Genomic DNA, 13,501 nt, shown 5'->3' on the forward strand with positions numbered 1-13,501 from the left:
ACATGGTTACAAAACCTCTGTTCCTGAGGGTTTTTTTCCTTAGCTTTGGTAATACTGGCTGGTCCTTAGCAGAATTTCCAATCTATGGACATTCAGGGAAGAAGCGGATTTCCTTTATGAGGAAAGAGAGGAAAAAAACCCTTCCTTTCTCTCCCTTTCTATGTTATTAAAAAGAATATTCTTTAAAAAAACCTGTTGGACCTTTCTTCTTGGGACATCTTGTGTAAACAGCCTGACCCTTTTCCATGCACTGTAAAAATCTCAAGCAGTTGAAGTGTTGGGAAGATTTCTGATGACAGGCAGAAAAGCACATGTAGGCTTCCTCAGCCCACCTTGCCAGGCTGTCAAGGCTTCACACAGTGGGTGTGTTATTCCCCAGCAGGCCTGGTTCTTCCCAGGATGCCCCTGTCTCCCTGTGAGTCAGACAAAACAGACTGATGGATTGAATGGGAGCAGGACCATGTAGCCACTGGCACCAGCTTTTAGGGAGAGGAATGATTCTGGACTTCATGATGCCTCAGCAGAAGTTTGGTCTGATATCCTCTTGGAAATGGTGTTGCTTAGAATCAATCCCAGTAGTGTGGAGTTGGACTCAATGTGTGGTGTATTAGCAAAAATGAATAGTGGTAGGAGGATGGCAATGATCCCTGAATAACAGAGGATGGGATGGGAAGCTGGCCATGCAAAGAGGCTTGTATTGATTGGGAGGTCTGGGCTGCCCACTGCTGCCAGAGCCATGTTCCCCTTTCCCCCCATTTCTCCCCACCTTTGTAGGTAATGTGCCACTCAGAGCTGAGTTTCCTCCTTTCCTTCCAGACTGAATGTGAATAACATCCAGGAAACTTGCCAGAAGAATGCAGCCTCAGCCCTGGCCGTGGGCCGGAGGGATCTCGTGCAGGTATGCCATGGAATCCCCCCTCTTCCTCAGCATGCTGTGCCACCCTCCAATGGCTTGTCCTGTCACCAGCACCCAAAGGCCACTGAGATTCAGCAGCTCTGTCAGGAACTCCCTGGGTGATGAACCTGGCCTGTGGAAAGGCCACCAAGTTGATCCCCACCTCTCTGACTCTGGGCATTAAGAGATTCCTTCCCAGGACTGCACACAGATTCTTTTATGCCCTTTGCCATACTGAGTCAAACACATTTTTCAGGGAATTCCTGTAGGCAAAGTGAGGAATGCAGCCTGCTTTTGAGTCATCAAATGGAGTAACTGTGCACAGAGTTGCCTAGCTGCTGTCAGCATTTTGATCCCTGATTTTTTTTTGTACTTATGTAATTGTTCCCATTGTTTGGCATTCTGCTGGCACTGGGTACTAACTGCAGCTATCTTCTCCCAAGAGAGCTTGGGCCCAGGGGCCCCAAAGTCAGGCTGGCTATTTGCCTTCAGCTGAAAATAGGAGAAAAATGGCTGTTGTGACCCATGCTTTTCCCTGTGATTAGTCCATTGCAACAGGCAGAACATTTGACAGGACATGGGAACACCTGAAAGAGATGGGAGTTGGCAGTGCCACAGTGTGCACATCTCCTCAGCATTTGGCTCTTCTAGAGCTGGATAGGCAACATGCATAGGCTTACCTGATCTAAGCAGAAGCTGACTCAGGCTGTTGTCTTGCTTCTGGTGGGTTCTGCAACACCAGCAGAGAGAAAGTAGGTCTGCTTCCCCCTTGCCTGTTCTCTTGCAGTCTGGTTTGTCCACATTGGACCAGAGTTTGGGTGGAGTAACTTCAGCAAGATTTCTCTGAGATAACTCTGTTTCTTGCTTGGTTTTCCCTGTCCCATGTAACTCCAGCCTGTAGTGCATCTCACAGCAGACATTCAGGCTTGACTTGCAAGTCGCAGGTTTGATGTGCTCTGTAGCAGTGTAGGGAGTGCCATCCTTCCTGTTTGCTTTCTGTGCACTCTCTTACTCAGCCCAGTCCTTGTTTCCATTTCTCTTCTGTTGCTCTCTCTGGTTTCATGGAGAGCAGCTTTGGGACTTTTCCTGGCTGTTCTTTGTACTTGGTGCTTGTGGTTTTTCTTTATTGTCTATGTTGTCAGTTCTCTGATTTCTGATGTCTTTTTAGCACCATGCTCTTTTTTTCTTTTCCTGCTTTATTTTTCATGCTAAACTAGAAGCTTTCCTTTTCCTTATAATATTCTAACTGTCCCATTTTTAAAGGCACAGCAGAAAAAAATAGTCCTAGATCAGTGGTATAGAGACTGACAAGATGGAACTGTTTTCAAAGTAGAGGATGATAAATGAAAGAGAAATTTCATGTGAAGTGGTTAAACTTCTGAAATAGAAAAAGCAAACAGTGTTCTGTCTGTGCCAGGCTCCATTAGGAGAATAGCACTCAGTGATACCACTAATGACAGAGTACTTCTCATGCAAATTATGATTTACCAGTAAACTTTCTGCCACCAGACATCTCTGAACCCAAGAACTGTATCAAATCTAAACCCTTTTGAGGATAGTGACTATAAAATGCACTAATAGACTATAGACTGTTCTGCTTTTGCATTTAACCCAAACACAAATTGAGTAGGACAGGGAAAGCTTTGGTTTTGTGTTATTCTCTGCATTATTTGTGACACAGAGACCGAAACTGTTCCCTGCTGTCAGGGGGAAAAAAAAAACCAAACAGACAAGCTCCATTATTATCTGTCTGTCTGTGTGTGAATTTGTGCACACCTATGCCCTGGGAGTGTGGTTAATCCTAATTGTAGCTTTGCTGCTTTTCCTTCCTGTCTGCCAGGTTTGGTCACTGGCCATGGTAGCCACTGATCTCTGTCTTGGACCGAAGTCTGACCCAGATTTAGAGATACCTTGGGCACAACATCCATTTGGACGTCAATTACTGGAGTCCTTGTACGTGTCTGAATGCTGGGGAGGGGTTGGGGAATGGTTGGAAGGAGAGCCCTCCATAACTATCTATGTGTAAGGGGTCATTTCAGGTTTGGGATAGTGCCACAGCATGGATTTTTTTTTTCCCATCTCAAGCCTGTGATGCATCACAAAGGGAAACTCCAAATGTGTTTCTGGCATACAGGAGACAGCTCTTGACCTTCCACCTATCACTCAGGTCTTCCTTGGCCAGCATTGAGCAATAGGCCAGACACAGGTGGAGCTCTGCTTTCCATGCCCACAATGCTTGACTTGGAGATTTGGGTTTCCTGCTCCCCACTAAACGAGCCTGTTGGTGCAGCACCTTTTTTCACCTTCTAGTTTCCTGTTAGCTTTACTGGGAAGTGTTCCAGTGGCCACAAAGCCAAGTGTTAGCTACAAATGTTTTCCATGTGAATCTGCTCAGGAGTTACATAATCCATGACTGATACTATTTGTTGATCCATGCTATTTGGAAGTGCAGGATTTGTGTGATGTACTTTCCATGCTGTTGCTTGGCTGAGCTCTCTCCTGCTGCATGGCAGCAGTGGGAGCACAGCACAGGTTGTTCTTTATCACTCTCAGCCTTCAGAGCAAACTGGAAACTTCCTAGCCTTCTAGAAAGCCTGCAGCAGCCTTTTGCCTTGTGACCCAGGTGCAGGACACTTGTACCCACAGGCCTTTGTCAAAAAGATGTTGTGGCTGGGAGTGAGTCTAATGGCTCCAGCACTGCATCAGAGCCCAAGTACTGCTGAATTCCCAGAGCTCCTCTCTTTCTCTCACCAGTTAGGTGTGAGTGCTTTCAGAAGGAGAACTTGGCTCCTCAAAAATGTGACAGAAAAGCCAACCCAGTCCCCAGTCCCTCAGTGCACACCTCCTGTGGGCAGTCATGACACCCAAACCCACGAGTGCAACAGGCTTGAAATTAACTGCCCCTGGAGTCTCAATGGTTTTGCTGCTGAATTCTGACCAGTCTCACACTCATTGTCTTTTTCATTTCCCAGGCTGGCTCATTACTCACAGCTCCACGATGTCCAGACCCTGGCCATGCTCTGCAGTGTGTTTGAAGCCCAGTCCAGGCTCCAGGGGTGCCCCAACTCTTGTGTCCCCTTTCCTCAGCGTGCCTCCAACCTGGCCTCCCATAGCCGATACGTATGATCACCATTTCTTTCCCATTTGTCTTGGATATCTTTGAACATCTCTCACATAGATGACATGATTTATTCTCCTTTCCCCCTCAACAGCCCAGCTTTACTTCCTCTGGCTCCTGTTCCAGCATGTCAGATCCTGGGATTGGCACTGGAGGCTGGAGTATAGGTATGAGACCTGGCTAGTAAATAAAGGAATCTCCCACCCTTCCAGCCAAGGTTTTAGATGGCTCCTGTGGTGGGGAAAAGAGGGAGTTAGGACTGGCTGTGACTGCAGATGTGCTCTGCCAGAGCAGCTCAGTGGGGTTTGGCCAGGATGGTGTGACTCCATGGCTGGAAGTGAGCAGGCCTTGCAGTATCTGTGTCGAGGCTCCTGCAGTCCCACACCTTCTGACTTCAATAGGTACTTCATTCAGTGAGTATCAAAAATGGCCCCAAAATGTCAACAGCTGGCTAATTCCACAGCATTTGGGGTAAAAGCAGTGCTGGGCTTTCTTCTCTCACTGGAAGAAATGCAGCAGTGGGAAAGACTGGGTTTTTGGTGCTGTGAATATCCACAGAGGTTTTTCATTGTCACAGAGGGGGGGCTCTGGTGTCAGAGTTGAAACTTTTGGCAGATTCCTAGTGATACACATGGCCTGGGGCAGCATCAGCCCTGTTAGCACCAAAGCTGTAACTTTTCAGTGTGATATCAAGACATGTGTGACATGGGGAAGAGGAGAGGATGGGGGCTAGGGAAGTGGAGAATCTTTTGTAGCAGTTATTAGCAGTCATCTCCCTGCTCCCAGGGCTGTACCTTTACGTAACAGCAGTCCTGGTGATGAGAGCCCTCCCTGTCTAGGAAAGAGGAACCCAGGTCCGCCCAGGAAAATGTTCCCAAGCAAGCTGCATGGGATTGATTGCCTGGTTACTTTTTATCTAAAGCAGAAGGCAAAAGGGATTCCTCCACATCAGATTTCTCTGCCATGTTTCTGATGCCAAATAAGTCCTTTCACCAAAAGTGTTGTAGAAGCACTTGGCAAGCAGAGGCTGGCACGTAATTCTCGGAGGCGGGGCAGTGTTTGCTGGAATGCAGAGGGTGGTAGGACAGAGATAGGACTGAAACACGGGGGTGCAAACCTGTGGTCTTTCATGTCCCTTCCTGATTGCAGTTTTGAGGGGGGAGATGCACTCACAGCCTCTTGGTGTTTGCAGCAAACAAAGACACAGAGCAGACCTCCACTCCCTGGTGCGAGTCTTCTCCGGACGACTTCCGCTACGGAAACCTAACGTATCCTGATCCTCGGGAGAGGGAGAAGGACCAGCATGAGAAAAACAAAAGGTAGGTTATCACAGGCCTTGGGGGTACTCAGAGATGCCTTACTTGTGTCTCAGTCATGTAGAACTCCATGGCCAAGTCTCTTGGTGCTGTGTAGTACCACATCTGCCCCTAGACCTTGTCATTCACACAATTACTTGAGGAAGCTTCATCCTGCAGATCAGTGCTGCTGGGATTACACATGATGCATCCCTAAGAGGCCGTAGTGGGGATCCCAAAGGACAGTCCACCCACGGAGTGTGCACCCTGGAGTGTAGAACAAATCAAGGCCAGAGCAGTTTGTGTTCAGCAATGTTTCAGCAACCCGTGGGAAGTGCCCTGCTGCATTTCCAGCAATGTGAACTGGTTGCATAGCCATTGCAGGAAAGAGGATTGCAACCCAAGTCTGAAAGGCAACCAGTTACAAGCCTGTTTGTTCCTCTAGGCTGCTGGATCCTGCCAACACTCAGCAATTTGATGACTTTAAGAAGTGCTATGGAGAAATCCTTTATCGCTGGGGCCTGCGAGAGAAGCGGGCTGAGGTTCTGAAGTTTGTCTCGTGTCCTCCTGATCCCCACAAGGGAATTGGTGAGTGCCAGGTCCAGTTGTTCAGGCAGAGCCACAGCTCTGCCTGGGGAGCTTAGGAACGTGCAATCTGCAGGGCAGGATGTGTCGTGAATGAGAGGACAGAGTTTATCAGAGATCCAACAAGCGAGTCACAAGGGTTTAAAGTGGTTATATAGGTGTAATTGAACCTTGGTACAAATTGTTCCACAGAATTAATGATGGCAAACCAATTATTTAATATGAATAAAATATGAAGGGTTTATTTAAATTGATGAATATAATGATAATCATTTGACTAAAAAGGCCTTAATCAGAGTTATTTACCACACAGTATAGAAAATTAAAACTAGAAATGCAATGAACTGGTTATTAAATAAATAATATCAAAGTTAGCTTAAGAATTATCAGGTAGACACTGATGTCCATCCATAGCAATGACCATGGGCAAATCTCTCTCACTCAGCTTTGTGGAGTGACCTTGAGGGGTGTCCCCACCCAAGGTAAGGATCTTCACACACACCTAAGGGAGGTGTGTTAAATTTTTTCACCATTTAAAAATGGAACTGGTGTTTATGGTATGGAGTGATTGACTGTCAGTCACACAATTTTAGATAAAATGTTGTCCTGCCTGCTCCATAGAACGTGCTTTATTTTTGAGTAAGATGCTATCGGCTCTTTGGTTTCTTCTTCTGTAAACATCTGCCTCTCCCTTCCCTGCCAGGGTTTTCACATCCCTGTTGATGCCAGCATTTGCCTTACCTATCCATGTGATGGGTATAATTTGGGGTAGTGTGATCAAGCTGATTTCAGCATTCTTCAACACTAAGAACAGCAGCCCCCCACCCCACTCAATCCATCACTGATACTGATAGCTTGCAAGTAAGGCAGAATCCAAGCTGGTTTATTCCTGCTTAGGCAGAGCATCCTGCTACAGCTACATGGATGAAATGTCCATTGGTTACTGAAATGTCACAGTAAATGTGGCATTTAACCTCTGACAGAAGCCAACTCTGCCAGTAAATGGGTTTGACTTCACACTTCTGGATGGAGGTGAGGCTTGCAGGTGTTGGTTCAAGGGCTTTGTAGACTGTAACATCTCTCCAGGAAAGCTAGAAAATTCACATACTGCCATGCCAGCAATGCTCAGCTCTGTGCTGATGAATGTCCTTTATTCCCTCTGAGATGCTCTGTCTTCATCTCTGATCCTTGACTGAAGTGTCCTTATGCTAAAATTGCAAGATCTCTAACTAGGTGAGCTAGCCAACAAATAGATAAAGAGAACTTTCCTCCCAAAATACTTTCAGCAGTGTAGATGCCCAGCTTAAAGACACCTGCCAAATTGTCTTCTACAAAAACAGATGTGCTTGACCTGTTGGGGGAAAAAACAGGTGAAGGATGCCAGATAAAGAGCAGTAGCCTCCCTTTGTCACCCAAGACAACTTCTGGGGAGTAATTGGAGTGAAAACAGGTGACTTAACCCACTGCCTTTGCTCCTCCTTGGCTGACAGTCTGGTACAGGAGCATCAGGTGTGCTCTCTGATGAAAAATGGAGGCTGTTCTTGCTTGCTTAGTGACTCTAATGGTAAGAGGTGGGTGAGACCAGCAGGAACCTTCACGAGTCAGTGTCTCCAAGGCTTGAAATCCAGCCATCAGGGGAATTGGTGGGCCAGTCAGTGCCTCAGTGCTCCAGTTCCCCATTCCATTGATAGCGTGTGGAGAACAAACCAAGATCTCTAAACACCAGCCACCCTCCCATCCTGGTGGAGCTTTGAGCAGTGTGAGGGGCTGTTTGCAGGGCTGTTTGTCCATGATTCCAGCACTGACTGTCCCTCTCTCTGTGTTCCTGGCAGAGTTTGGCGTGTACTGCAGCCACTGCCGCAGCGAGGTGCGCGGCACACAGTGCGCCGTCTGCAAGGGCTTCACCTTCCAGTGCGCCATCTGCCACGTGGCCGTGCGCGGCTCCTCCAACTTCTGCCTCACCTGCGGCCACGGCGGCCACACCAGCCACATGATGGAGTGGTTCCGCACGCAGGAGGTCTGTCCCACGGGCTGTGGTTGCCACTGCCTGCTCGAGAGCACCTTCTGAGCACTGGGGACAGCGGGCACTGACTGAATATTCAGTTCCCAAGCCATGCTGAGTCAGCTCTGCTCAGCTCTGTCTGGAGGAGGTCGCCGCAAGGAGCTGGAGCAGGATGTCCTGGCAGTGTGCTGTGGTGATGTTTACAAGTGCTTCCATTACTCCTGCGCTTCCCAGGTTGCTTTCAGACCAATATGACCAAATTCCCTGTGTCCATTGCTGGCAATGGATGCCAGACCAGAAAAATTGCTCTCTCCTGCAGAAGGGTGTATGAATATTCCTTAGTTTGGGATGAAGAGGTTTTTGAAAGCTCCCCTGGAAGGGGCCCACCTGGCAGAGACAAACTTGCTTCAGCAATGTAGAGTCTTTACCAGGTACCTCCTTACGTGGGCTCAAACTGAGCAAAAGTTTTACGCAATTAAAGCAGAAATAATTCTGAAACAACAGTAAGCTCTGAAGGTGAGTTCTAAGTGGCACTTGAATAGTCCATGGAACTGTGCTCAGAGTTTCCCTGGAAGCAGCAGGGTCCTTATTTTGAATGGCTGTTTACACCGTTTAGATTTCCTCACAAAGCAAGGAAAGGAAATGGCATTTTTCGGGATTACATCTTAAATAATTTCTGCTCACTAGTCAGTACCTGTGAAAAGCCCAGACAAGCACCCAAGGTCCCTGAGATTAGTTGCTTCCAGCAGTTTTAGAACTGTTAGGCTTTAAGGTGTCTCCATTTCCTGCTCTGACCAGGTGATAAAATGCACTTTAACTTGTCCCTGTCTTGGTGGTGACACTTCCTGGTTACTGGAAAAGGCATCTGGCTTTTGAGTTTGGGATCCACACTGTCTTTTAGATGTGGTGTTTCAGAAAGCCTTTGCTCCTTCACTGAGAGCACACAAAGAGGACACTTACTCAATACAGCTCCTTCTGGCTGTTGTTTCTGAGCACTATGGGGAAAATTAGGGTCAATTTGAGATTTGCTGCTGCTGGAGTGATGAGGCTCTTCAACAGGGAGACAGCAGTTTCTAGGGAAAAAGGGGGTTTGGAAGAATGGTGGAATCCATGGAGGCAGTAGGTTTAACTGTGGGGCATCGACTGGAGAATGTATTGATGGATCTGTCTGTCTGGGGCTGTGCCTGCAGGGCACTCCCAGTGCAGGGATGCTGCTGTGCAGTGTGTGCACACCTGGAATCTGCAGCCTGTGCCTCTCCAGGGCTGGCTGCAGCCTGAGTTTTGGATTTGGGTTAATGTGTGCCAGGGATGAGCCAGCTGGAGCTACCCCCACCTGTACTGGCACTGATCCCTTCTCCCACGCTTGCCTGCTGAGTGGGGCCACGTGCCATTGCCCTTCCCAACCCCTGTGCTAGCTCAGGCAGTGGGATCCTGCTGTGGAAAAAACAGATGATGTATCTTAAACAATTAAAACATTAAAGTTATTTTTTTAAGTGCTGTTCTGATAGAATGTGGTGTTGCTCTGATGGCTCTCTCTGTGGGGAGCCCCCAGCAGCTCTCCCTCCCAGTGGATGGTGAGTGTTGCACCCATGGCCCTCTCCCTGCACCCCAAAGCAGGGGGCTCTTTAGGAGAGCCCCCCAAGAGCTGAGGCACTGCTGGCTCCCCCAGCCCTGGCTGGGACCGTGTGCCGGCACCTGCCCCACCAGCCTGGGAACTGCCCGCGGTTGTGAGGCTCCTCTTGGGAAAGCGAAGCCGGACGGCGTCTGAGCTGCCGGCAAGCCCAAGCCCACATCCTGCAGTTCGGGGAGGCCCTGGGCAGCGTCTGCCCCCCAGGAAAGCGGGCGGGGGCAGCGGGGTCCGGCCGGCGCCGCCGCAGCCCCGGGGCCGGGGAGCGCTGCCGCCCTCCGCCTCCCTCCGTGACTGCCATTCAGCCGGGAAGTATTCTCATTTCCATGCTCGAGTGCTCCTGTAGCTTGGAAGGGAAAGGAGATTTGTTATTTAAAGGTGACGGACCGACAAATCGTGGTATTTAGTGTGTTATTACAGTCCATTACGGTCCATCTCCGCAGTATGTGAATGCCCCGAGGCGGAGCACGCCGGCACTTCAGAGGAAGGCGGAAAAGCCCTGGCCTGGTGTTTGTGTAGCCCTGCACAGGTAGGTGGAATCCTTCCCAGATGCTGCCGGCATTTCTCTCACACCCTGCAGAATGTCTGGTGGTTCCTTTGGGAGCAGCCCTACTCCATGCAGAAGTGACTATTGCAAGGAAACACAACCGGCTTATTCTGCCTCCCTGGAGCCAGGTGGAGAGAGAAACGCTGTCACCTTTGCCGTGCAGGGCAGCAGTAAATGGTGCCCCCCACCAGCCCCTTCTGTGCTGCCCACCCACTGCCTGTCCCCACACCCACCTGCTCTTTGCAATCACTTGATACCAAGTGTAATAAGTTCCCCAGTGAGGCCAAACCTCACTCTGAATTGCAGCCTTAGAGAAGGGAGGGGAGCAGGGACTGCTCAGGCAGTGAGCGTGGGCCAGAGTGTGCACCAGACCAGCTCTGGGATGCTGCCATGGGCAAACCGGGTGAATTGACAGGGCCCTCAGCTGATGCACAGTGCTCAGGAGTGTGCTCAGCCATACTGCAGGGCAGGGGATGACCCTCCATGGTTTCTGCTGGAGCAGGAGCAAGGGGGCATTGGATTAAACCAGCTGCTCTGCACGAGGAGTGCTCTGTGCACTGCGTGGGAGGGGTGCCAAACCACTTCCCTCAGGGCATTCCTGGTGCCACGGCTGTGCCAGGGCTCCAGGAGTGACTGGACACTGCCAAGGAGAGGAGCTCCATCCTGTCCCTGGCCAGCTCCATCCGGAGAGCCCAGCAGCAGCGCCCTGCAGAGATGCCCACGCACCCCACCCCTGCTCTGGCGCCCGTCCCAGGCCGTGCAGAGGAGGATGCCAAGGGTGGAAGACCTCAGGTCTGACCCTGAAAACAGCTGCTTGCCAAAACTTGCTTCAGCTGCCTGCCAAGTGCATCCCAGGAGCTGTTACCTGTGTATCCATGAGCTTTCCCAAGGACAGCGCTGGAAGAGGGAGAGGGCTCCCATGACAACCCACGCTGTGCCCTAAAGGCCACTGTCAGCATTTTAAACCCTATTTGTTTTCCTACTGAGGGTGTAACAAATGTGGTGTGCCTTCCCTATCCCCACTGAGGCTCTCCATGTGCAGGGAAGGAAGTTTAATCCCTGATGATCGAGTTTGGCAGAGAAACAAGGAGTGTTCAGCAGAGAGGGAAAACCTTTCCCATGGATGCGATACCAAGCAGAGTCTGTGCTGGCCTCCTCCTCCTTGGCAGCCACAGCTCCATTATCCCAGCATCAGCCCCTCCAAGCACTGCAGGGCCTAATCCTGCCCTGAGCCCAGCAGCACATTCCTGCTGTCTCCTGTGTGCCAGCCCCAGCGTCTGTCCGTCTGTCTGCTGGGGAAACCAGTTTAGGAACTGATGAGCCAAAGCCACTTGGCTGCTCTCATTCCAGCCAGGCTGATCAGCAAACCAGTTACACTTCCTGATCCTGCTTGTCCTGGGACTGGCACGGTGCAGGGACAGGGACAGGGGTGAGCACAGCAGCAGGGACGGGGCATTGGCACAACCCTCTGCTGCCAGTGTGTGCTGCTATGCTGGTGTACAGGTTGTTCCCAGCACTGTCCCTGTCCCAGTGCCACCTGTGCTCAGTGCATTCCTGCTCTGCAGGTGACAGGGTGCCCCATTGTCACTGCAGAGCTGGCTCACCCACTGTGGGGACACCCTTGGGCCCTGCATGGGGGGACAGAGCCCCACCACAGAGACCAGGAGGTAACATGGGCAGATGAAGTGTCAGCTCACAAGAGCCTGGCTCATATCCCTGGGCCCTGCTGTGGGAAATTTGAGGACCACAGATCTGCGAGCTTGGGAGAGGATGGCAGCAGGGCTCCACAGGTCACCCAGCATTTTTGTGGGCTGGAAAAGGCTGGACCCAGCTCTGCCATGAGTGGTGATTATAGAGGGTGGCCCTTGGCAGCCTGTGGCCCCAAAACCCATGGCAGGGCTGGGCTGCACAAGCAAGAACAGCCGTGGGGACTGCATGGTGGGGTCACAGCCAGGTGTCCCCTCCATCTCCTCCAGCACCCCACAAAGGGCCACTGCACCTGAGCATGCTTGGGGTCTGGGGAGCTGAGAGCCCCAGCTCATTCAAATCTGCCCCCCAACTTGCCCACATGCTCATAAAAAAATCCTCAGTGTCCATCTAGAAGCCACCCTAATGCCCAGAGAGCTGTGCCAGATTGGGCTCACCCGCCACAACCAGGACCACCTTGGCCATTGAGGGAATTGGAAGTGTCCCACTCCAGCACCTCATTTGGGGTCTCCCAGCGACCTCTCAGGACTACTCTGGCTCTCCCAACCCTCAGAAAATGTTTTTGTCCTCCACCCCAAGGGGCTCCCAATGCACCCCAGGTGCCCTGCAGCAGCCCCAGCCAGGAGCATGCCCACCCTTAACCCTTGTGCTCCTATCAGGGTGCAAAATCAACCTGCCCACCCAAAACAGGACTTTTCCCCCAAGCAGGAGGCAGGGCTGTGCCAGGAGCTGGGTAGGAAGGTGGAGCTGATGCTGACTGCCACAGCAGGTTTTGCATCCACCTTGATTAAAGGCCTCAGTGAGGGCCTGGCCTGCACCCCACAGCACCCAAGGCCGGGGGGCTGAGGTGTGTGATGGTTGACCCACCCTTACAGGTGGAGCTGGGGGGGCTCCCCATTCCTGGGATGGCAAACCCCACCTTAATCACTGGTTGCAGCCCGGTGTGGCCAGCTACACCAAATTTGCTGGCATGTGGCCAGCCCCTGTGGTCAAGGGTGTCATCCCAAAGTGGCCCCCCTCACTTCAGAGGGAAATCTTCCCCCAAAAAATGCATGGGAAACTCCTTTCCTGTAATTCTTTATTAATTATTTGGCTGTGATTATTTGGGGTATTTGGGGCTGCCTCCTGCCCCCCTGGCGAATTGCAAATTTAATTAAATACTGAAATATATCTTTGAACAGGGATGTGGTGCCTGGCAGCAAGTGACACTGGGGTGAATTGGCCTCTGGGTGACCTCTCTGGGTGACCCTGCTCTCCTTGGGCACTGAGCCAGGACTGGGGTGTCCTCTGCCTTGGCCACCGAGGACCTTGGAGGTGTATTGGTAACTCGGGATGGGTGATTCCCCCGGGGTGCCCTATACCTCCAGCATGTCCTCACAGCCTCATCCCTGCCCCAGGGATGCCCATACTCCAGTTCCACCCCGGGGTACCCCATAACCCACCCAAGCTTGCCCCGACCCCCCATTCCCCACCCTGGCCGTACCCCTGGGCCCAAGGGGGGGCACTCTCCCCTCCCCTGGGGCCGCCCCATTTCCCCGTCCCCCTGAGGGTGCCCTGCGCCCCCTGTGCCCCGCTCTGCCTCTCCAGGGATGCCCCATTCCCACTTTCCAGGGTACCTGCGCTGGGGCGGAGCCTCCGCACCCCAGCCGTGCCCCACCCGTCCCTGGCTGCCCAATGGGCTGCGGCGGGGCGGGGTGCGGGGCGTGGCCTGGCTGCATATGCATG

At 51.5% G+C, this 13,501-nt stretch overlaps 1 protein-coding gene across 4 annotated transcripts in view; it reads left to right on the forward strand.

Moving 5' to 3' along the window:
- The window catches only part of WDR59 (WD repeat domain 59), a 47,903-nt gene extending 38,510 nt beyond the window's left edge, over positions 1-9,393 (forward strand). For 2 of the 4 annotated variants that reach the window (XM_059481711.1, XM_059481709.1), the window contains 7 exons: positions 817-898; positions 2,736-2,848; positions 3,868-4,015; positions 4,108-4,180; positions 5,206-5,332; positions 5,754-5,896; positions 7,726-9,393. In XM_059481711.1, coding sequence (XP_059337694.1) covers positions 817-898; positions 2,736-2,848; positions 3,868-4,015; positions 4,108-4,180; positions 5,206-5,332; positions 5,754-5,896; positions 7,726-7,961 — 922 coding nt within the window. In that variant the 3' untranslated portion in view covers positions 7,962-9,393. Of the gene's footprint in view, positions 1-816; positions 899-2,735; positions 2,849-3,867; positions 4,016-4,107; positions 4,181-5,205; positions 5,333-5,753; positions 5,897-6,307; positions 6,376-7,725 lie in introns of those variants that run through there. The other 2 variants (XM_059481710.1, XR_009419364.1) reach the window with 2 other exon arrangements.
- Positions 9,394-13,501: the final 4,108 nt, after the last annotated feature.

Source organism: Ammospiza nelsoni, chromosome 13 (assembly GCF_027579445.1).
Source record: "Ammospiza nelsoni isolate bAmmNel1 chromosome 13, bAmmNel1.pri, whole genome shotgun sequence".
NCBI lineage: Eukaryota > Metazoa > Chordata > Aves > Passeriformes > Passerellidae > Ammospiza > Ammospiza nelsoni.